Source organism: Triplophysa dalaica, chromosome 13 (genome assembly GCF_015846415.1).
Source record: "Triplophysa dalaica isolate WHDGS20190420 chromosome 13, ASM1584641v1, whole genome shotgun sequence".
Taxonomy (NCBI): Eukaryota; Metazoa; Chordata; class Actinopteri; order Cypriniformes; family Nemacheilidae; genus Triplophysa; species Triplophysa dalaica.
This window is the reverse complement of record NC_079554.1, coordinates 13851989-13873538: the sequence shown is the minus strand read 5'-3', so window position 1 is coordinate 13873538 and position 21550 is coordinate 13851989. Positions and strand designations below refer to the sequence as shown.

Genomic DNA, 21550 nt, shown 5'->3' with positions numbered 1-21550 from the left:
GATTGAAGTCTGACAAATCTCGTGACACACCAAAAATCAACCAACATTTGCACAGCTATTACCAGAACCAGAACGAAATAATTTTGTCTTTTGTCAGGCTCTTATAAATATGCTTCAGAAACAAACTATTTTGTGTTTGTTAACATCACCTGTTCATCATTAATGACTCAATCATCACTTCATTATCTCATTAACTTGTTCAGGTGTTCAATAGGGAGACATGCAAAGTATTCTGTCAGGGGGGGCCTGAGGACTGGAGTTGGAAATCGGCTTTTAAAGTACTGATGAGAGAATTCAAAAAAGGAATTTAGGTAAAATGCTGCCCTCTTGTGTTTCAAAATTTTGTTCATTTGTCCAGTGAAAGGACAAAAAAATTGAGAAATAAAGTAAATATTTTAATTGATGCCAAATAACATATAAACATTCTAAATGTAATAATAGAAAACTGCTTATTTTCAGTAATACTTCAACATGTTTAGTTTGTAGGAGCCATAAGAGGGCTAAAATCATGCAACTGATGGAGCATCACTTTATCTGTTGCTCTCCGCTTGAGGACCATGCAGTTAGAAGAACATTCAGGAAAAGTAAGGCAAGGAAGAGAGGAGCTGACGAAAAGCAATCAGGAACATCCTCATTGGTGTCCAGATGTGGGAAAGAATGAGATGGTACCCTTCTATTCTTAAATTCTAGATGATAGATCTAGATATCTGTCTGTTATAGACAGATGTACAAACAATATCCATATATATGGACGAAATAAGATCGAGTTATTTTTGTTGAAACATTTTTTAGCAAGTGTTCCAACTAATCATCCGTCTGTTACAGTGAATCCCATGGGGTAAATTGTAACTTTGCACTTCTGTCACGTTTGCTGTATTCGTACAAAAACAGATATTCTAGAAACAAACTTAAATTGTTAATTTGTAGCCATGATGTGTGTAAAAACTGATTAATCAAGCCTGAAATTTATATAGGCGAAATATAGGCGAAACACTTAAATAATCGCCAAAAGCCTCAATTACAGCTGTCCGTTTGCGCTAAATTCTATGAGTTTCGGCAGTGAGATGTATGTACATACCAGACGCGATTTCTTTAAGACTGCAAGGGAAGCTCAGCTTCCCCTATAATTGTCAAAAAATGAATGGTCAAATATATGTACTATTATGTTAACATTTTATTGACTAAAAATGCGTTAAAAACGTTCATCTCGAACGAAAACAATTTCGTTCAGAATCAGCTACTTAGGTCGGCTGACTCGATTTCCTTCTCATTCATTCCCGTAGCGTACAGTGCATTACTCTGTTGAAGCCCAGCGTCCATTGACTTCAATGGGGCTGCTTTAAACAGTTTTTTCAGTGCTTAGAAACAAGACTGTCATTGGATAATGCTGCGATTATGTCCCGCCCACTGACGCTCAGCGTCTCTGAGATGAATGGAGGAGTGGGCTGGCCCGGACTCCGAGCGTCTGCCTGATGATTGGAGGGTCTGTCATCTCTTTTTAATCCACTTTTATGTCATAAAACGCTCATTTTTGGGGGTCGACAGCTTATAAAAACGTATTTCTTGTTTTTTTTAACTTGTTTGCTATACACATTGTCACATATCAGCTTTTAGAGATTTTTTTTGTTATAAATCATAAATGGCAAGGAGGCGGCAGCTTCTCGCAATGCAAAGAGACGGTTGGTGTGGGCGTGGTCTTCAGATTATGACGCGTATCACTCTGTGTCTCTATTTCCAACTCAGTCCCATCGCGGATTTTGCATGTGTAGTCTAAAGACAAACTGCTGCAACCTTCATCGTATATTTCACACAATTTCACACCACATTTATTGTTTCAGTTTAACATAATTCCCACATTTCCTCCCGTTGAGTTAAATATATATATATATATATATATATATATATATATATATATATATATTAGATCGTTTGTTCATTAATTCATATAGTCTGAACTAGCCAGCTAGCAAACTGCACACGATGGCAGACAGTGCTAATATTGTCGACCTGATTTTGGCAAAGCCATTAGAAAGTCTTCCTTACGAGGAGAAACTTAGAATTAAACAGCAGGGCAGATCAACACCTAAGATTGATTTAGTGCAAAAGATAGGGAAAAGTAACAGGTCTTTTCAGCTCTCCTGGTATGACAAAGTTAGCTGGCTGACTGAAAGTGCTGTGAAAAAGAAAATGTACTGCTGGCCATGTCTCTTGATGAAACCATCTCATGGATGTGTTGTTTGGTCAAAATTGGGGTTTGGAGATCTGTCAAACTTTGACAGGGCATATAAAAGGCATGAAAATAGCAATGAACATGTGAGTGCATGTGCAAGATTAAGTTGCATGGGCAGGATCAGGGTCGAGCATGCAATCAATGAAGGTGCTCGCATTCAAGTGGCTAAACATAATGAAACTGTTAAACAAAACGGCCTTCCTAAACCGCCTTATTGATGTGACATCCTTGCTTGGCCGGCAGGAGCTGTCATTTAGGGGACATGATGAGAGTAGTGAATCATCCAACAAGGGGAATTACAGAGAGTTCACAGAAACATTAGCTAAATATGACTCTGTCCTGTCCACACAATTCGAGTCCTCAACTGTGTTTTCTGGTATGTCACACACTATTCAAAATGACTTGATCTCTGCTCTTGCAGCCACCATTTCTGATCAGATCAGAGATGAAATTCAGGATGCTCCCTTTTTTGGATGGCAGGTGGATGAAACCACTGATATATCCTGCCGTGCCCAACTCTCTGTCATTGTTCGCTATGTGGATAGTGCAGGTAAAATTCAGGAGCGCTTCATTGGATTTTTTGATGTATCTGGGGGGCGAGATGCTCAGTCCGTTTTTGATGTTTTAAATGAGAACATGCAGGGCTACAATTTTAAGGATAAGCTTGTGGCACAGACCTATGATGGGGCTGCTGTCATGGCTTCAGCTCTCAATGGTCTGCAGGCCAAAGTGAAAGCAATAGCCCCCAGTGCAATGTTTGTGCATTGTTATGCACACAGACTGAATCTGGTGCTGTCACAGGGGGCCAAATGCTTGCCTGAGTGCAGAATTGTTTTTTCATCACTCTCTGGGTTTGCCACATTTTTCTCAAAATCCACAAAGAGGACGTCTTTTCTGGAGTCTGCAGGCTGCTCAAGGTTGCCCAGAAACGCTCCTACTCAATGGAATTTCACATCACAGATAGTGAGCACTGTGGCAAACAATTATGATGGCCTCCTGCAGACATTTGATAACATCATTGCAGATACGACAATGGATGATGATACACTGGATTGTGCCAAAGGCTTCGTTAGGAAACTGAAGGATTTTGAGTTTGTGTTCATGTTGTACACATATGAACAAATCTTCTCTGAGACTGATGTGGTCTTTGTTATTGTCTGGGAGAGAGCGATGGATGTTCTTTACTGCAAGAAAAGAATTGAGTCTCTTCTTGCATTTGTCAAAGAGAAGAGGTCAGAGGGGGCTTTCCAAGCTGTTTATGCCAAAGCAGCAGATCTCACATCAGACCCAAGAGATGAGCCCATGAGAAAGCGCCGTCTGACCCAATTGCAGGATCCCCAAGAGCGCTACAGAAATCTGTACATGGCCATCCTTGATAACATCTTGGAGCAGATTCCTCGACGTTTTTCAAATTTGGAAAGTATGCTTTTCTTAGAATTAGTCAATCCAGGGAAATTTGATGACATGAGACAAGCATTTCCAGAGGAGGCCTTCCAAAGTGTCCTGAAAAGTTATGGCCATCACTTTGATTCAGGGAGACTGAGGTCTGAACTTCAAGTCCTGTATTCAGATCAGGACTTGCAGAGTAACAGGGGAAAGCTGTGTGATTACTTGGTGTTCCTTAAAGACATGGAGTTGGACAGTGCAATGCCTCAGCTTTACAACTGTTCTCATTAGTGGCAACAATTGGAGCTACATCTGCAGGTGTAGAAAGGAGCTTCTCCTGTTTAAAGCGGCTCAAGTCCTATACCTGTAACACAACGGGCCAAGGCCGTTTAAGAAGCCTAGCTCTGCTGGCCATTGAGAGGACACTGCTCAAGTCACTGGAAAAGACGCCTAGTTGGTACGACAGGGTTACAGAGCATTTTCTTGAAAAGGAACGTAGGACAGAATTTACATATAAATAATTGGACAATTTTTATGATTTAGGCCGAAAATGAGCTTCCCCTCTTTAAAAGATCAACAGCCGCCACTGGTACATACTGTAAGTGTGTGTTTATGTATGCGTGTACATACTGTATGTATGTATGTATGTATGCATGTATATATATGTACGTATGTACATACATATACATATACACATATATACAATAGTCAACATTTGAAGTGGATCAAAAAAGGTTTATCAAAGTTGTCCCTGACAAGAATGGGTATTGTTCTCGGCTTAGGACAACTTTGATGAACCTTTTTGATCCACTTCAAATGTTCATCAAAGTTGTCCTAAAACATGAACAATACCCGTTCTTGTCTAGGACAAGTTTGATAAACTTTTTATTCACATCAAATGTTGACTACTGTATATATTACATAATTTACCTGCGTTTTTCACAGTCGTCTCTATTCTCAGAAACAGGCTGTCCAGTTCCTGCTTCTATGAAGTCCCTACTTCCTTCCAGTCTTTTTGTGAACTTGACGCGGGCAGCAACTCGCAGCCAGTGAACTGAAATCAGGAGGCTTGTTACATGGGTTCATTTAGCCTGGTTGTATACTTGCAATAAAACAACAGAGTAATGACGTCCGAAACGAAACACCAAAGATTAAGTGCAGAGCCTTCATATTTTTAAACAGCTTTTTGAACATTCTTCTGTATTGTAAGTGTCAAGTGTATCTTCTAGTGTTGAAATTGAGTACTCCATATTTATGACGTTACATTTTTAGCTGAACCACGCATGTGCAGCTTATATCATTTTCAACCCGTTTTAACCTATGCATCCTACAATATCTCAAATTATTACATAAATTTGTAAAAATTAAAACAACCGAATGCACTGTGACATCTCGAAATTTGTAGGCTGACGCATAAAAGCACGTGACAAAGATGAGATAAAATGATGAGGGGCTCTTTAGAAGCTTTTCTTGTTATTTTTTATTTTTATTAAAAACGAGTGCCTTGGTGTGTTTTGGTATTTGCACATTCTGAATTGTGCCATCTAGTGTTTGAACGTTAGTACTTGCTGAAACGGGCAAAAAAATCTTGTTTTGAAGGGGGAAGGGTGCTTGTGTGTAAATGCACGTACACTGAGCTCATATTTGCAAGCTGTCATATAGACGAAGCTGTGTGTTTTTTTAGGGTGGGCCACATTTCATCCCATCTGCAGACTCATTTATTGACTGCATCTATCCTTCGTAAAGACTAGCATTTAGACAGAATTGTGATAAAGCAGGTCATATTACTCATCATGAATGAAGAAACTGAAAAATGAAAAGGACTATAAAAGTTGAGTCCTCACATTTACGTACACTCTTCACCACAATGCAGAACAACATGAATTTACTGAATTTTAAATTACAAGCATGACGGATGATTGGGTTGCTTACTGTTCAGTTCAGATCCTATTTGTTCCTTTATAAATTTGCTGTGCTGCTCCAAATATTTCTATCATCTGTACACATCCAAAAGAATATGTGGGCTTATGAGAAAGGGTCAGCGTTTGACTCTCCTATTCAGAACTATGACCCTGTGGGGGCGTGAATACAACTATGTGCTTGTTTTCCCCCTTTTACTGATCCAGCACATATAATCCACTGTTTAAGCTCCTTATCTGTAGCACTATTTTAAGAAGAGGGGAAAATACACTGGCTTTCATGGAGACATTCGAGTGACAGTTCATTTATTGAACAATTTCGATTTTATATTAAAAGTATGAGGAGTCTGTGTAGTCTCATGCAACACGAGCGCATTCATTATGACCTGTTTTCCCATTAAGAACATGAAACAGAGTAGGTTATAGTACAATATTATTCCATTACCTTATTGTATTTATTTATTTTGTAACAACTGCACTTCCATGGTTAAACTATAGTAAAGTTATTTGTAGTAAAACTATAGTATAGTTCCTTACAATGGTACCACAATAACCATATACTGTAGCTAATCTGATAATCAATCATCCAAAAAAATCATGATTGCTTCATTTTTACTAACAGTGGTTAATTTTTCTCAGGGTTGTACTCTCATTTTTCATGTCAATGTAAAAATAGTTTTTTGCATATTTTATGTCAGATGCTTGGCAATCACATAATTGAACTCAATTTATTTATATATTTACGTGTCTTGTTTATTGGAACGTATTATAAACCTATGGTAATCATAAACAGCACTGTGTGGCATTGAGCACTTTCCACGTGTCTTGGTGGCAGCGCTTCTGAACGATAACAAAAAATAAACTACAACTACCATACCTAATCCCAACCAAAAAGGGTCATGCTTAACGCGAAGTAGAAACGACACCCGGAGATGCCGAAGGGTTATTGTAGTTTTACGTAATAAAGTTGCCGTTGACAATGGCCGCAAAAAAATTCAAGTCCCACAATGCCTCGCGCCGCCGTCATCGGCGTGACACGCCATTGTAAATGTCCGTGTGTAGGCGAGTCACGTGAAAGGAGTCCGTTGATCTCGTTTCGTTTAGGCAGAGAATCTCCTGTTTGTTCATTTGATTCGGGCCCTATTTTATGTTGTCTTCAAAACAACAATTCGTGTAGATCCGTCTATCTTCGCCGAAGAATGAGCGACAACGATGATATCGAGGTCGACAGCGATGTGAGTATATTTATTTTTGCCTTAGCTCTGCATGTTTGTTCGATAATCTTGGCAACAGAGAACGAACCCTCTTGTATTTTCGATACTTGAGCCTCAATACGAGGCTAGCATGCTAGCTAGCTAGCTAGCCAACATAGCGCTTGAAATCAATATTTTCTAGCCAGCTAACGTTATATAATAATATTCAGATGAGCAAGTACACACGGAGTTCGACTCCATACTTGTAACGTTACATTATTTGCCATTTTTATTTACTAAAACCATCAATAGCCAGTTAACTCTTACATCACTCTTACAGCTGGAGCTACAATTGTACTTTTCTGTTTTGTTTTTACAGGAAGATTCATCGAGATTTCACTCTGGGGTGCGTAATAAACGGATCATTTAATCCAGTTTAGCATTTAATGCCGAAAGTATCTTCTCTTTTTGAGATTAGCTACAATTTATTTCCGGGTAGGTACTGAACGGCCGTAATAAATTTGCATCGGTGGACGACAAAACAAGAGAGAATCAAGAGTAAATGGGGGAGATGTACTGGATTCAGTCAACGTGAGCGACTGCTTGTTGAGTCTGCTTGCTTTTGGACGGTTTAGGGAGCTCAGTGCTCGACAGCAGGTCACTTGCTGCATTGAGGGAGTGACGTGAGTGTTGTTGGCTGTGTGTAGCGAGCGACGCGATACACTAGAACGCTGCGTTATAAGCGTCGAAGAAGCTCTTTATTATAGGAGCGTTCTTGTGTGTCGAGTCGCTAGCTCTGGGAAAGATGGCATTAAAAAATATAGCCTAACTCTTGTTTTATCTAGTACAATATGTACGAAATGAGCATCATGTGCAACTATGAGACCCCTTCATTTATTCATTATTTATTTATTCCCCGTAGAACATGCCAAACCTTTTTAACATGCTTCCGGTGTAATTACAAATACGTGAAAAATGTCACGTTTATTGTGCTTTTATTATTATTATTATATATAATTATGTTATTTATAATAATATATATATAAGAGTGGTAAGTGTTCAGGGCAGATTTCTTTTTGTCAACTTCTTTTGCTCGTGCATTTAGAAATAAGTTGATGTGCGTAATGCGTTTGCCCTTGTCATTATGACGTCATCACAAACAAGCCTGGGGCCTGGCCAAGTGCATAATGCTGCTGACACCCTAACATAGAAATACTTTATTAATAAAAGTGCATGTTATTTAAATTAATGCTTAATTTAAACTATGTGGGCAAGTTAACGTTAAATCTCTCAGAAACCAGGCAGAAGGGATTTTTTTTTTGAAAAGTTCAAGTAGGACAAGAATGTTCAGTTGTAAATTGGTAATAGCAAACCATGCAATTCATGTAGAACAGCTCCATGGAATTGAAATTGTTTTTGGGATTATGCGGGATGGGAACACAGTCTAAAGTCCTGTTTTTAGTCCTTACATGTCTGCTCCATATGTGTTATGCTACTCTCCGTTTAACAAGAAAAGGACCTTGTATATCTTTCAACATCTGTGACTGATTATGCTGTTGTCTGTCAGTGTTGTCTGTTGTTCTGCATCATCAGATTGCTACCTCCCATACAAAACATAACCTTATCCTTCAACCCTAACCTTAACCGCACACAACACCGTGAGGGTAGCAAAATCTGATTGGATAGACAATCAACAAAAACACAGTTACACCTTCTACGAGCATGTTTTGATGTTAAGTGTTTATTGCTCAGAAAATGAAAGGTGAAGTTTTATCGCAGTTTGTCAAGTTTTTCAAAATCGCCTTCATAGAAACTAAATATTATTGTGTGATAGAAATAAATGACTAAATGTTGCTTTCTTTACCAAGTAACTTACAGTAACAGCTAAAAAATGCTGTATAATTTATTGTTAATTATAAAATGTTTATTCATATCACAACCCTCCAGACATAACAAAGAACGTAGAATGTTTAAATTGAGTTTAAAGCATAAAAACACAACCAACAAACATGCAGCACTGTCCTATTGTTGAGCCCCGAGGTAGCTTCTTTTTTGTTGTTTATTTTTTTACTAGCTTTGAGTTCCTAATGTATAGACTGGAGACACAAGGTCTGCAATTACCCCAAAGCTCTTTTATCCCTCCTCGTTTTGTTCGGGGAGGAAATCGTTTTTACATCAGGATGTTGAGATCATAAGACAACAGGGCTGCGTGGACTATACTGACAGTTTTCCTCAACAAGTTTGTTTAGATCCTTGCTTTACTTTTTATAATCGTTAGCTTTTTTAAATTTAATAAACATTTATGCATTTGGCAGATGCTTTTTATCCAAGACGACTCATATTGCATTCTACTTTACTATTTATATTCGCCAAGGTTCCAAGAGACACGGGCCTGTCACATGCGTATGCTCCTTGTGACAGAATTGCTGTTGCATTGTGGCCACGGCACATGCATCGCCCTTGATATGTTGAGCAATCGGTAGCGCTTACACCTCGTCCGTGTAATACAATCCTGACACTGACCGTATACAGCGTAACCTTTTACACATGAAACCTACCGATTGAATCTGCCACTGACACTGTGGCCACACCTCAGACTGTTCCAGGTGGCGCAGAGACACTGGAATGTCTTTGTGTTGTGCAGTGGCAGTTCGGTGTTTGGATAACTCCTTTCGTTTCGTTTCTTTTTCCACAGAATGCGAAATAGGCACTTGTTTATGAGTCACTGGATTTGAAACAGGTTTTACAGCTGTGCCTTTATGTAATAACAGCCTCTGCCAAGCCCTGTGACATTGGACTCGAGTGGCCATGTTATTGTTTTTTTTAGCGTAGTGATCCAAGGGTACTAAACCTGGCCTGATGTAGATGCATTTTAAGGAAAACGGCAAGCGTCCCAGTTATGATAACAAGCATTTTATTTATTATTAGAAAATGTCCTGAATGAATGAATAACAAAAAAAAATCAAGTGGGTTTGCTAAGGAATGTAATTAGTATGTCAAACATGAGCATTATTCATCCCTATACAAATCGACCAGTTGGTTCAACAATTCATTGGTTCGTCTTGGTCTTAACATCATCTTAAATTAGCATTTGCTTCAGTTAGATTTTTAGATTTTTTTAATCTACATCTACAGTGCCTTTCAAAAGTATTCTTCCCCCTTCATTTTATTCAAATATTGTTGTGTTGCTGCCTTATCTTAAACTACTTTAAATAAAAACAAACACATTCATCTACACTCCATGCACAACAATGACGAGACAAAAAAAGATTTGTGACAGCTTTGCAAATTTATTAAAAATGAAAAACGAAAACATTTACATTGCATAAGTATCCATACCCTTTTCTGGGAGACTTGAAATGTAGCAAAGAAGTATTTGTCTTGCTTGTTGATGTTTCTACACTTCGAGTGGAGTTAACATGTGGCAAATTCAATTGAATAATATGATTTGGAGCGGCACATACCTCTCAATATAAGGTCCAACAGCTGAAAATACATATCAAAGTTAAACCAAGACATGAGGTCCAAATAACTGGAGGTAGAGCTCTGAGACAGGGTTGTATCAAGACAGATCTGGGGAAGACTTGTGAAATAAATCGTCTGTAGTGAAGGTTCACAGAAGCATTAATCCTTAATACAAGAGGTTTGGAACCACCTGACCTCCTGTCCAAACTGAGCCGTTGATGGAGAAGGGTCTTGGTTAGGGCGGATGATGATGATGATGATCATTCTGGTTGAGATCCATGATCATATATTGAGATGGGAGAAACTTACAGAAGGACAAACATCACTGCAACACTCCACCAATCTGGGCTTTATGGCAGAGTGGCCACACTCAAGCCTTTGCTCAGTGAAGAAACATGAAAACTTGAAATATAAAGAAACTGAACCGGACATCTTTGTATAAACCTGAAAATGTTTGTCCACTGACGATCTCCATCCAACCAGTCAGAGTTTGAGAGGATCTGAGGAGAAGAATGGCAGAAAATTGCCAAATGCAGATGTGTAAAGCTTGTCACATCATGCCCCAAAAGGTTTGAGTCTGTAAAGGTGCTTTAACCATCTTCCGAGTTAAGGGTATGAATACGTATCCAATTTACTTATGTTTTTTTATTTTTAATAAGTTTGCTACAGTTCTAAATCACAAATGTTTTCTGTTGCGAAATTATTCTGCATTGAGTGTAGATTCATGTAAAAAAATTATTTAAAGTAGTTTAAGACATGGCAGCAACGTAACAGAATGAGAATAAAGTGAAGGGGGGTGAATACTTTTGCAAGGCTGATTTTAATTGTTATTATCATACAATCAGAAACAAAGAGGCTGAAGGCCTTGTGATTCTCTCATTGCAGGCAGACAAACGGGCACACCACAATGCGCTGGAGCGCAAGCGTAGGGACCACATCAAAGACAGCTTTCACAGCCTTCGCGATTCCGTTCCCGCCTTGCAAGGGGAAAAGGTTGGTTAAAGTCGATGGTAAAACCATGAGGATACGATGAAGGATTTTGTTAATGAAATGTTTATTGTGATTGTTATTTATTAGTGATTGTTATAGAAATGTCACAGAAGTTGTTTCAAATGTGATAATTTAAAAATGTATTGTGTGCTAGAATTGAATTTTAATTATGTTTGAGAATGAAAGGAAAGTGGTTTGGAGTAGATACTACGTGGTCTGGACTGATAGATGTGGTTTTAATACAGGCATGGAGCCAGGAAGACACTAAGGAAATGGGGTTTCCCCCTTCTTTTTCTGGCAGGTCTAAAATAGAGGGCTGGATCGCAGTTCTATAAAAAAAATAAACCAAACGATTTCTTTTGTCCCTGGTTCCAGTATGGCTTGAGATGAGCTTTGTTTGAAGAAGTGCAGTTTTTCTGATAGTGTATTTCGGTTGATCTTTAAGGCATATTGTTTACTTCATTATTTTTTTACAAATCCAGGCAAATAATGCCTCATAGTGGACTTTTATACTTTATTCAGATGTGTGGATGTGGAGAATTTCTTGTTTGTTGTTAAAGCAATTTTTGGTTGGGGAATATCATGTTTGGGATTCATATGTCTTGAGTGTCAAAAAGCATTCCTTGCGTCAAAATCTAGTTTTTCCATTTGTTGCTGACAGCAATCTATCAAACAGGCATCCCGAGCTCAGATCCTAGATAAAGCCACAGAGTACATACAGTACATGCGACGAAAAAACCACACACACCAGCAGGACATCGACGACCTGAAGAGGCAGAACGCTCTGCTGGAGCAACAAGGTGGGTGTTGTCCCCCAGGGATTGAGTGCATATTTCCATGTTTTTGAGTCCTGATGTCATCAGCATATGCTGATTTGCATTAAAAATGTCAGCTGTTTTGCATCATGTATGCTTGAACATTTCTAGTACGGGCACTGGAGAAAGTCAAGGGGACAACGCAGCTTCAGGCCAACTATTCGTCTTCAGACAGCAGCCTGTACACCAACCCCAAAGGCAGCGCTGTATCGGCTTTCGACGGCGGTTCTGACTCAAGCTCGGAGTCTGAGCCAGAAGAACAGCGCACCCGGAAGAAACACCGTGGGGAGGATAGCTAAACAGCAGATCTTAAGCCTGCTCCACAAAGTTCTCCTTTGAGGGGAGGGAGAGTCACAGCAACGGCCTGTTTAGTTTAGTTTAGTTTGTATGTACCTGTATCTACCCAAACCTTCTTGATCAATCTCCTTCGGTGAATGTCAACCAGATAACCCTCGAATCCACATCTGCAGAAAACTTCCTTACAGGGTCACAAGAGCGAGGAACACCCGTTTACAGGAAGAAGACTCACAATTGAAATCATGGCTTGTTTTTCTCTCCCTCCCTTTCTGAGTTCGTCCATCTTGCGCCTTGGCACGCGCAACAAGAAACGATGATTTTAAACCCAAAATGAGGCAGCTTTGCAATTTAAGGACTTGATGCTTTTTTGTACCCTCAACAACAATCCCTCCGGGTGGAATTCGAAGGGGTGAACGAGGCGTACAGCTCATAGCACTGCTAAAATATAATTTTTTTGTTGAATATCTTAAAGCCTGCTTAGAATTTACCCTTAGCTAAATTGTCCTGAGTGGTTTGCCTTTATAAATATTTGTAAGTTTTCCATAAGGGAATGTTCAGTTACTTTAAAGCATCTTATCAATGTACCCATGTTACAACTATGGGATGAGTAATACATTTTGACATAAAAAAAAAAACATTCTTTATAGGAAGGCTGTTGAGCTTGTGTTGTATTTTGTTGTTTAAGCCTGATGCTGATGTAGTCAAAGTTTACAGGTTGAAAAAAAATGATTTTTTTAAAATGGTGGCTGAAAAGTGATTTATTTTGCATCTGTCATTCAAGCCTCCCGATGATTAAATTGATGTATTCACTCCATATTGGGAATATAAACGTTCCAAAACTTGTTTCCCCATGAAGCTAGTCGATATTGAAAGAGTAGATTCATGTTGTGACTTTTAAGATAAATGTTCTAAATGTTGATCAGAAATTTGACTGCAGCACACCACGGAAGTTGCATTTTGAGTATGTGTATATCTTTTACCATATTTTCCACTCTGGACATTAGTGAAACTGAGTAGGTCTTTCTTTGTCTGATTCCATTCCATGGAAATTACAGGTATGTTGTACATACTGCCAACAGTTGTCTTGCAAGGTGAGGCCTACCTTTACAATGAGAATATAAATAAACTATTTTATCCTTTACATATGCTGTGTGATTCTTTTGCACCTACTGCGCCATTCTGCCACGATACCATAAACAGACAATAATGATGTGAAAATTGTATAACTTGATTACCTCAAGAAGGTCATAAAACTATATGATGTGAAAACTGATGTGGTGAGCAACTAAAGGTTGTAGCACCCGTTTCCCTTTCAATAGCATCATAAGTCAGCAAAATATCTATTCAGAAATCAGGACTATAAGTATAAATCATAATACAAATTCTTTATTTCTAACCAGAACCCTACTGGCACATACACTCCAGAAAACATTTACCAAAAGCAAAAGTAAGTTGGTACTGTATGTGCAAATAAACTTTCATTGACTGGTGCATTGGTAACACCTTGGCAGGTCAGTCTCCGCTGTTTCTCCAGAATCAAAATCCCATGCTGAAACTAGGAGATAAAGACCCCTGGTGTGTTTTCTTTGTAGTACAAACCAACATATTCCTCTCTACAGCATTTACAGATGACGCCTCTGCTTCAGATCAAGCTAGCTCAATTTCTCACATATCTTTAATAGAAATGAAAGTCTATGACTGGTCCGTATCATTCGTAGCTCCTGTGAAAACTGGAACCGGCAGCTGGTGGAAATGTTCAATCGCTCGGGCGACCTTCTCCGGACCGATGTTGTAAACTGGATGAGTAGGTGCCTTAATGGAAAAATACGAGAACGTTCAAGTCACATTAATACAATTATCTTAATGTTGGTGTACAAAACAGTACATTCTGTATTTCCTACCAGCCTGTTCTCGTCTCGACCCAGGATCAATTCATTATGGAGATCTTGGTTTCCAAAATGCTGTGCTATTGAGAGTCCACTCAGACAGTAGCACGTATGGTAAAAATCTCTAGACCTGAGAGGAATCGACAATGAACTGTTATTAAAATCTCTTTGAAGCTTGAAAGCTCCAGTTCCCATTCATTGCATATACATGGAAAAGGGCAGCCCCGTTCAGAATGTCTCCTTTTGTCTAAACCACAAGAAGAAAGCAATATAGGTTTGAAATGACATAAGGACAGAATATTCATTTTGAGGGAAACTTTCTTATGAGTAGTAGTTCACTTTAAAATAAGCCTCAATTGACTTTCCATAGTAGGAATAAAAATGACTATGGAAAGATAACGGGGGCTTATTTCAAAGTGAACTTCTCCTTTAATTCAAGTAACTGGCAAGGTAAAGCAAGCTTGTGTGTTAAGGCCCATTCACACCAACTATAAAGATAAGTTACGATAACTATGTTAGCATTCCACAATAATCGATGTTTTTTAAGCTTATGATATCATCGTCATACAAGTGTGATTTTAAATTACCCCTGCATACTTTATTACCATAAAGCGTTGCATGATGTCTGACAAACATGTTTGGAATTTTAACAGTCGCATCATTTACGAAATTTGCTTTCAGTGCAGTACTCTGGTTGGGTTTGCACTCACACTGCCCCCTTTCCAAACCGCCCAAGCGCGGTTGTGAGTGCTCACACCAGTCAACCGAATCAGGCTTTAGGTGTCAAACGTGCCCGAGCACAATGTGAATACCCCTAAAAAGAATGGTTTTTAAAGATAGACATCTATGAAAAAAAGATCAATATCGCTTTCAAAATGAGTCAAATTTTTGTCTGTAATCTATGAAACACATTGGTACATGCTCCCTCAGGTTTTATTAAACGCCTTACTGGTGATATTATGCAAGTTGTATTAGATGAGCGTGTGTGTGTGTAGTCAAGAAGCTGTACCCACTTGCTGGGTTTATCCAGAAGGCCTCCACCAGGATTCTGGCAGCAGAGGAGGATGTATTCTTGCAGGGCTTTTCTCTCAAACATCCAGCTACTCACACTCAGCGTTGATTCTCCTTCAACACATAGCAATGTTTTCAATGGGCAATACACAAAAACTGCAAATCCAGATAAAACCTCGTAACTTAGGTTTGTTTGAAATGAAAGCTTACCCTGAAACAAACATTTAAGTTGTATAAACACTGTGTTGATACAACCAACAATGATTGTAATTGCCAAAATGTGTGATTGTTCATTTATCATCTACATCAGAAAACCAACATCAAAATAAAATGAACTATGATAGATTACTGTACATTGTCTTTTTCTGATTGGTGTATGATTGCTCACCTTCTTTGAAAAGAGCTCTGTGGAGTAATGGTAAAAGCCCTGCTTGCCAGAAAGAGTAACATCCATCCACCAGTTTGTTACACCGGCCCTGAAATCCACCTTCAAAACGCATTTGTTTGCTGGTTACCCACCGCTAATGAAAAATTAAGACAGAAAACCACACAATTGACGGGCTATAAGTGAAGTGAAAAAAGTGAAGTGAAAGTGACTCATTTGTCAGGTATAGTGACGTGACCCATACCCGAAATGTGACCTCTGCATTTAACCCATTCAGAGAGTTGTGAACACACGCACAGCAATTGTTGAACACACGTACACCCGGAGCAGTGGGCAGCTATCACTACAGCGACCGGGGAGCAAGTAAGAGGTATGGTGCCTTGCTAAAGGGCACTTCAGTCGTTACCAGCTGGCTCTGAGAATCGAACCGACAACCTTCTGGTCACGAGTCCGACTCTCCAACCATTAGGCCACGACTATAATAGGTTAAGGTCATTACCGATGTTACTGTAATGTAAACGGCTGATCTGAACTTCTACAAGATGATTTAACAATTTTCAAGAATGTTTCGTTTCGTTAAAGAACCACTAATGAGATCCTTTAGAAATTTCTCGTCCTCCAAAGTGCTGAGCTTCAGCATATCTCATAAAGCACAGTTTATTCTATTAATGGACAGGATGACTGGCGCTGTCTGAAGTTTTAACAGAATACAGAACCAAACTCAATGGACTTACTAACAAGCCTTTAAGATCCAGCATGTGTTCTTTGCCCAGTATGACCATGGCAGCGGTGCCGCAGAAGGTGTAGCCACCATGTGCCTCAAGTCCTGGGACTCCACCTAAACCGCCCTCCCAGTTCTGACAACTGAAGAACCAAAGGAAAGCACAGTGTATTAATATTTATGGATCCTTTCCAGGTTACAATGCTGGCCATCAATGACCTACTACTTACTTGATAAAACTAACATTATTTGATAAGATTTATTGTGTCTCAGTTGTTTTGTGTGAACACAATGGAAGTCAATAGCGAACAATGTTGTTTGGTTATCAGCATTCTTCAAAATGTCTTTGTGTTTGTGTTCTCTAGAAGAAAGTAAGTCAAACTAGGTTTTTAAGGACATGATGGTCAGTAAATTGTGAAAGAATTTTACACTTAAATAGGCCTTGTCAAGCTCGAAGTTCAACTCTGTGGTTGAAAAAATAATGGTGTAAAAACACTAAAAGATCAAAATATCTTGTCTTTTCTAGAAGGTTTGGTTTGACATGAGGGTGAATTAATGGTGAATTTTTTTATTTAATAAGGGCTTGTTAATTTCAACCCTGTTATGGAAAAAAAGTGTTTTATAATGTTAAATTCTGATTTTGGCAAAAGGCACAAAAACACTGACCGCAAATAATGTGAAATGAAAAAATTATATTTGATACCGAAATACTATTGTTAAACATTTCTCACTTCAACCCCATAACATCCAACAGAGGAATAGAGTTTGAAAACAGGATGTGGAAGGTCTGACCTGATAATCCAATGGTGCGTCCCATCAAACAGAGTGGGTGTGATAATATTTGTGAGCGAAGCCACAGAAGCTGCACAGTATGCACTCCTATCAGATCATACACACACATGCAACCAGAAGTCAATGGAGGATTATCACAATTTAAGCGGATACAGAGATTGTGCTTTGCAAAAAAAACGTAAAAAGAATTAAACTTATTGCATATAACTCTGTAAAATCCAATTGCTTATCAAAGTGACTTTATTTGCTTAGCGTTGAAACATGAAGACCTGATCTGTCTGTTGAGAACAGTAAAAGGTCACCACTTAAAAAAAATGCTTCGCTGCAGTTACGTCAGACTGTGGGGAATAGAGATGCACTGCAGTTGTCAGAAAGCTCCAGGGTATGTGGAAATCATAATGGAAGAGCTCACCTGACGTCCACCTCTCCACCCACATGCATCACAAAGGAGCCATCTGGCTGTTTCACAGAATACAGGAAGTCCAGGAGCTTCTCTCTAATGGGGGAGGGGCGAACATAGTGTTTCCATGGCGAGTTGTTAAACGCATCGTATAAAGGTAAACAACTGACAAAATTATAGTAGGAGGCCAATGTGAAACCTGTTGATGACATTGTAGGCCTCCTTTGTGCCCAGGATGCAAAGAGCGTTAACAGCAGCGTAGGTGGGTGCAAGGTGAGCATGCTGACCCGGACCTCCACTGAACCCACCTGTCGGGCTCTGACACCTCGCCAGAAACTGACACACGCTAGAAGAAAATTGAACACTAAACACTGAAAGCCACATCGAAGATTAAACATGATTCATACTACTTAAGGGTTCCTCAGAAGTCATGTATCGTGTAATGATTTTATGTCTGGTGGTCGCATTAAAACCAAGATCATAACTGGGTAAGGGCACCTAAGCCACTTTTTCATGTGTACAGGGTTTTAACACGGATGTGTGGAGATATATAGTAGCGAGTACTCACTCTGATGCAACCGCCACCGGCACGGGTTCTTCTAGCAGCTCCAGGCTGTGCAGGATCCAATAGCAGAGCCAAGGCCGGCTGGCATCCAAACACTGAAGCCAGACAACATGCAGATTCAGCAGCCATTACAACCACCCTCACACAGAGAGCTGCTTTGGAACACGGTGTTCTCTCTTTCACATCCAAACACGTGGATTACATGGCCTTAAAAGTCTTAGATGCTTAAAGTCACGATGAAATCAAAATGTACTATTCTTGTTTTTTTATGGAATATTGTTGTGTTTTTTAACAAATGATTTATTTGTGCACTTTCTTTGTGTCCTCCTAATTTTGAATCAAAAATGTACACCTCCCCCTCGAAACGACTTCTGTTTCTGTCACCAGTTATGTGTGAGGGTGGGGCTACCGTGAGGGGGGTTCGTTTCTGCCTCTTCCCTTCTGCAAAATGTTACTCTCCAAAAATTCTGTCATGAATTACGCACGCTCAAGTTGTTCCCAACCTGTATACATTTCTCAGTTCGGTCAAACACAAAGAAAGATATTTGGAAAAAAGTTAGCAACTGACAAATCTGGGGATCCATTGACTACCATAGTAGGGATAATTATTGTATTTTTTTGATCTGTTGAACACAAAAGAAGATATTTTGATGAATTTAGAAAAGCAACCATTCTGGTGCACCTTTGACTACCATAAAAAAATTTTCTACTATGGTAGTCAATGAACCCCCAGAACTAATTTGCCATCGCCAACATACTTCCAAATATCTTTGTGTTCAACTGAACAAACAAACATATACAGGTTGGGAATAACTAGAGAGCGAGTAATTCATGACAGAATTTACATTTTTGGTTGAAGTATCCCTTTAAAATGTAAAAATCGTAAAAAAAATTGTGGTTAAGTTGAACACTTGCGATCAGATGATTACCGACACCCCTAGTCCCTATCCACTTACAATATGTAAGCGTAGAGCCGTTTGGACATTTAACTACTATAGACCAATCTGTTAAGACACCTTTTCTGTTCTAACCAAAAAGAAAGTCACAGGTTTAGAAAGACCTGATGGTGGATGGACTGAGACGAGTAAAGGGATGAACTGTCACTTTAAATTGATTTGCAAAGACACTGCTTACCTCGTATGCATCAGAGAGATGGCGTAAACCTTTCTTCAAGTAATGATAGTGTTGTTCCCTCAGTAGAGCAGGCCTGAGAAATAGACGGGGTGTAGAGTCATGCATCTAGAACCAACTTACCATTATTTGTCTATTTTTTGATCTGCTCTGTTGACTCACACAGCTTTAATAGAAGGCTCACTAACAAAAGATCAATGTCACCTTTTCATCAAGATTTAAAATAATATAAGCAGGTCCAATAACAGAGTTGCCATCCTGCAATTATTTACATCAAAGAAACTGTCAGTGAGTCAGAACGCTTGACATCACAGAGATGCTGGGGTCTAATTTGAGTGTACCTCAGCTGAGAGAACAGATCACAATGCCCCATTCTACTCTCCTGCTCTCTCTACGGGGCATAGTCATTAGATTTGTTACAATCCTGTCAGTTGATCCCTAGAACAGAGCCTCTAACAAACAGGATTCTTGTGAGTTAATGCTAAAACTGGCAAATTTGTTGTATTCTTCTATACATAAATATTTTGTTATCTCTTTGATATTAAAATAACACACTTCGAAAAGATAAACATAAATACATTTAATTTTAGAATATTCTGTTTGTAAGACAGTTTTGTCTTTGTTTTTTTATTCTTATAATACTTTGTGAGCGCATTATTTATCTGTTTATTCACTATTGTTTTATTTACTTCTCCTTCTGAATTACGTTTTATGTAAAATGACTTTGTCGTCAAATTGTTAAGCAATAAAAATTTAATAACAGACTACTCAAGTTATAACAACAGCATTGCTGCCCTTGTTCAGCATTTTATTGGCACAGCACCAAAGTCTGCACCTACGCTTACCTAAAACACCGACTGGTGTTATTATTTTGTTTGATATCAATATCCCATCTGCAGAGATACAATAAAATGAATGAATGAATGCTAATGCTCTTAGTCTTGCTTCTGAACTGCAATCGTTTACCTTTTCAGAAACATTGTCAAACGCTTTATATAATGTTTTTATAACATTCATTGCTTTCCGTTTACTTGCACACCATATTGGGTTTAATAAATGTATTGTAGTCTAGCTATATTTTTATGTACTACAATTATCTGTGATAATATAAAAAGAGCACAGCATCTGCACACTTTTTAACTGGAGAAAGGTTTATTGGAAGCAGAAAAAAAACACAGCAAGCAACCTTATGCCTTTACTATTAATTTAATCATCGAATGATTATTTGAAGTGCTTCGGATACGGGTTTTTGTCACAGATTTTAACAGCACTACAACATAATAACATTAATGGTGGTCTTGCTTCTGTAGACATTTTCTTTAATTAAAAATTACGCTTAAGGTGAATGTAGCCACACAGAAGGCTTTGGAGATGCAAGCAGTCCTGCTTTGTGTTAATGCTGAACTTTACTTACTGTGGTGCGCTGTGCATTTGCTGGTAAACACTGTAAACCTCTTGAATACTGCGTTCAACTTTTTTCTGGATTCAATGATAGGACAAGAAACAGAAATGTGGATGTGAGATAACCAAACAGAAAATGTGAGCAACAACAAGCCAAATGACAGGCACACAAAGAAATTCACTGTGGCAGATACTGAGTGTGCATATGGGTGGATGACATCACATCCTGTCCAGGGTGTACATATACTGTAATATATACAGTATATACTCTTATATGGTAGTACTAGTGCATACCAGAATAGCATTTATTCTATTACTAATTACTGAGTGATGAAAAGCATCTCCCATATGATAATGCAGACAATACCCCTCAACACTACAGTGCAACATAACATAAATCAGTGAAGTATGAGACGATTCTTATTGGTGTAGAGTACTTATAATCGCTCCTTATTGGTCAATGCACACATAAAACTTAAATAAATCTGCACTCCTCACACAGCAGTGCAACGGAAGAATCGGAATAAATACCGGGTGAGGTGGATGCAGAAGTATATTTCCTTGCACGTGCAGAACATACAGCATAAAGACTGTGTCACTCATAGACCGTTAGCTCTGCGCTAATACCAATTAGCTAACTAATACTACGAGTTAAGCTCACTTGTTCTCTCGAGGTCACCGTTTGCACGCCGTCATCGTTGAAAAGCTCAGATGAGTGCGACTCACGGAAACATCGCAGCGGCATAGACGATCCTTCCATGGTGATGTTTGAAAACACATGCGCTAACAGAAAGCGACGCGTTTACCAGCAGAGCAAGTGTCAAGACGGTGGGGGCGGGGCTTCCTGAAAGGAGTCAAGTGACTGGGAGCCGAAGTACGGAAAGCCTGAAGGCGCATCGCTAAAATATCATCACAGCGTTTAGTCGCGGAGTTTTGTTATTTGAAAAAATAACAACAATAATG

At 38.9% G+C, this 21550-nt stretch overlaps 2 protein-coding genes across 4 annotated transcripts; one reads left to right on the top strand and one right to left on the bottom strand.

The window, feature by feature from the left end:
* Positions 1 to 6589: 6589 nt before the first annotated feature.
* Positions 6590 to 13436, top strand: max (myc associated factor X). 2 transcript variants are annotated; one of them, XM_056765047.1, is made up of 5 exons: positions 6590 to 6770; positions 7108 to 7134; positions 11079 to 11186; positions 11860 to 11983; positions 12110 to 13436. In XM_056765047.1, exons 1-5 carry the CDS (start codon positions 6735 to 6737, stop codon positions 12295 to 12297), a joined length of 483 nt encoding a protein of 160 aa, XP_056621025.1. In that variant the 5' UTR covers positions 6590 to 6734; the 3' UTR covers positions 12298 to 13436. The 2 variants fall into 2 exon arrangements, with proteins under 2 accessions (XP_056621025.1, XP_056621024.1); XM_056765046.1 differs by having other exon boundaries at positions 6593 to 6770; positions 11845 to 11983.
* A 225-nt stretch (positions 13437 to 13661) lies between these two features.
* fntb (farnesyltransferase, CAAX box, beta) lies at positions 13662 to 21438 on the bottom strand. 2 transcript variants are annotated; one of them, XM_056765044.1, is made up of 12 exons: positions 21249 to 21438; positions 20601 to 20665; positions 19190 to 19262; positions 18059 to 18150; positions 17690 to 17836; positions 17503 to 17586; positions 17091 to 17177; positions 16312 to 16441; positions 15581 to 15713; positions 15195 to 15306; positions 14197 to 14311; positions 13662 to 14107 (listed from the first exon to the last, which is right to left on the bottom strand). In XM_056765044.1, the coding sequence occupies exons 1-12, from the start codon at positions 21345 to 21347 to the stop codon at positions 13988 to 13990; spliced, it is 1257 nt and encodes a 418-aa protein (XP_056621022.1). In that variant the 5' UTR covers positions 21348 to 21438; the 3' UTR covers positions 13662 to 13987. The 2 variants fall into 2 exon arrangements, with proteins under 2 accessions (XP_056621022.1, XP_056621023.1); XM_056765045.1 differs by lacking the exon at positions 21249 to 21438 and adding an exon at positions 21119 to 21245.
* Between the last annotated feature and the right edge of the window lie 112 nt (positions 21439 to 21550).

Excerpts from the sequence above, each read along its gene's own strand:
- max (XM_056765046.1), top strand. The coding sequence starts at position 6,735 with ATGAGCGACAACGATGATATCGAGGTCGACAGCGAT. Across the intron at positions 7,135-11,078 it reads CATCGAGATTTCACTCTGGG|GCAGACAAACGGGCACACCA; the intron begins GTGCGTAATAAA and ends CTCTCATTGCAG. Across the intron at positions 11,187-11,844 it reads CCGCCTTGCAAGGGGAAAAG|CAATCTATCAAACAGGCATC; the intron begins GTTGGTTAAAGT and ends TGTTGCTGACAG.
- fntb (XM_056765044.1), bottom strand. The coding sequence starts at position 21,347 with ATGGAAGGATCGTCTATGCCGCTGCGATGTTTCCGTGAGTCGCACTCA. Across the intron at positions 16,442-17,090 it reads ACGCACCATTGGATTATCAG|TTGTCAGAACTGGGAGGGCG; the intron begins GTCAGACCTTCC and ends TTGGTTCTTCAG. Across the intron at positions 15,307-15,580 it reads CAGAGCTCTTTTCAAAGAAG|GAGAATCAACGCTGAGTGTG; the intron begins GTGAGCAATCAT and ends TATGTGTTGAAG.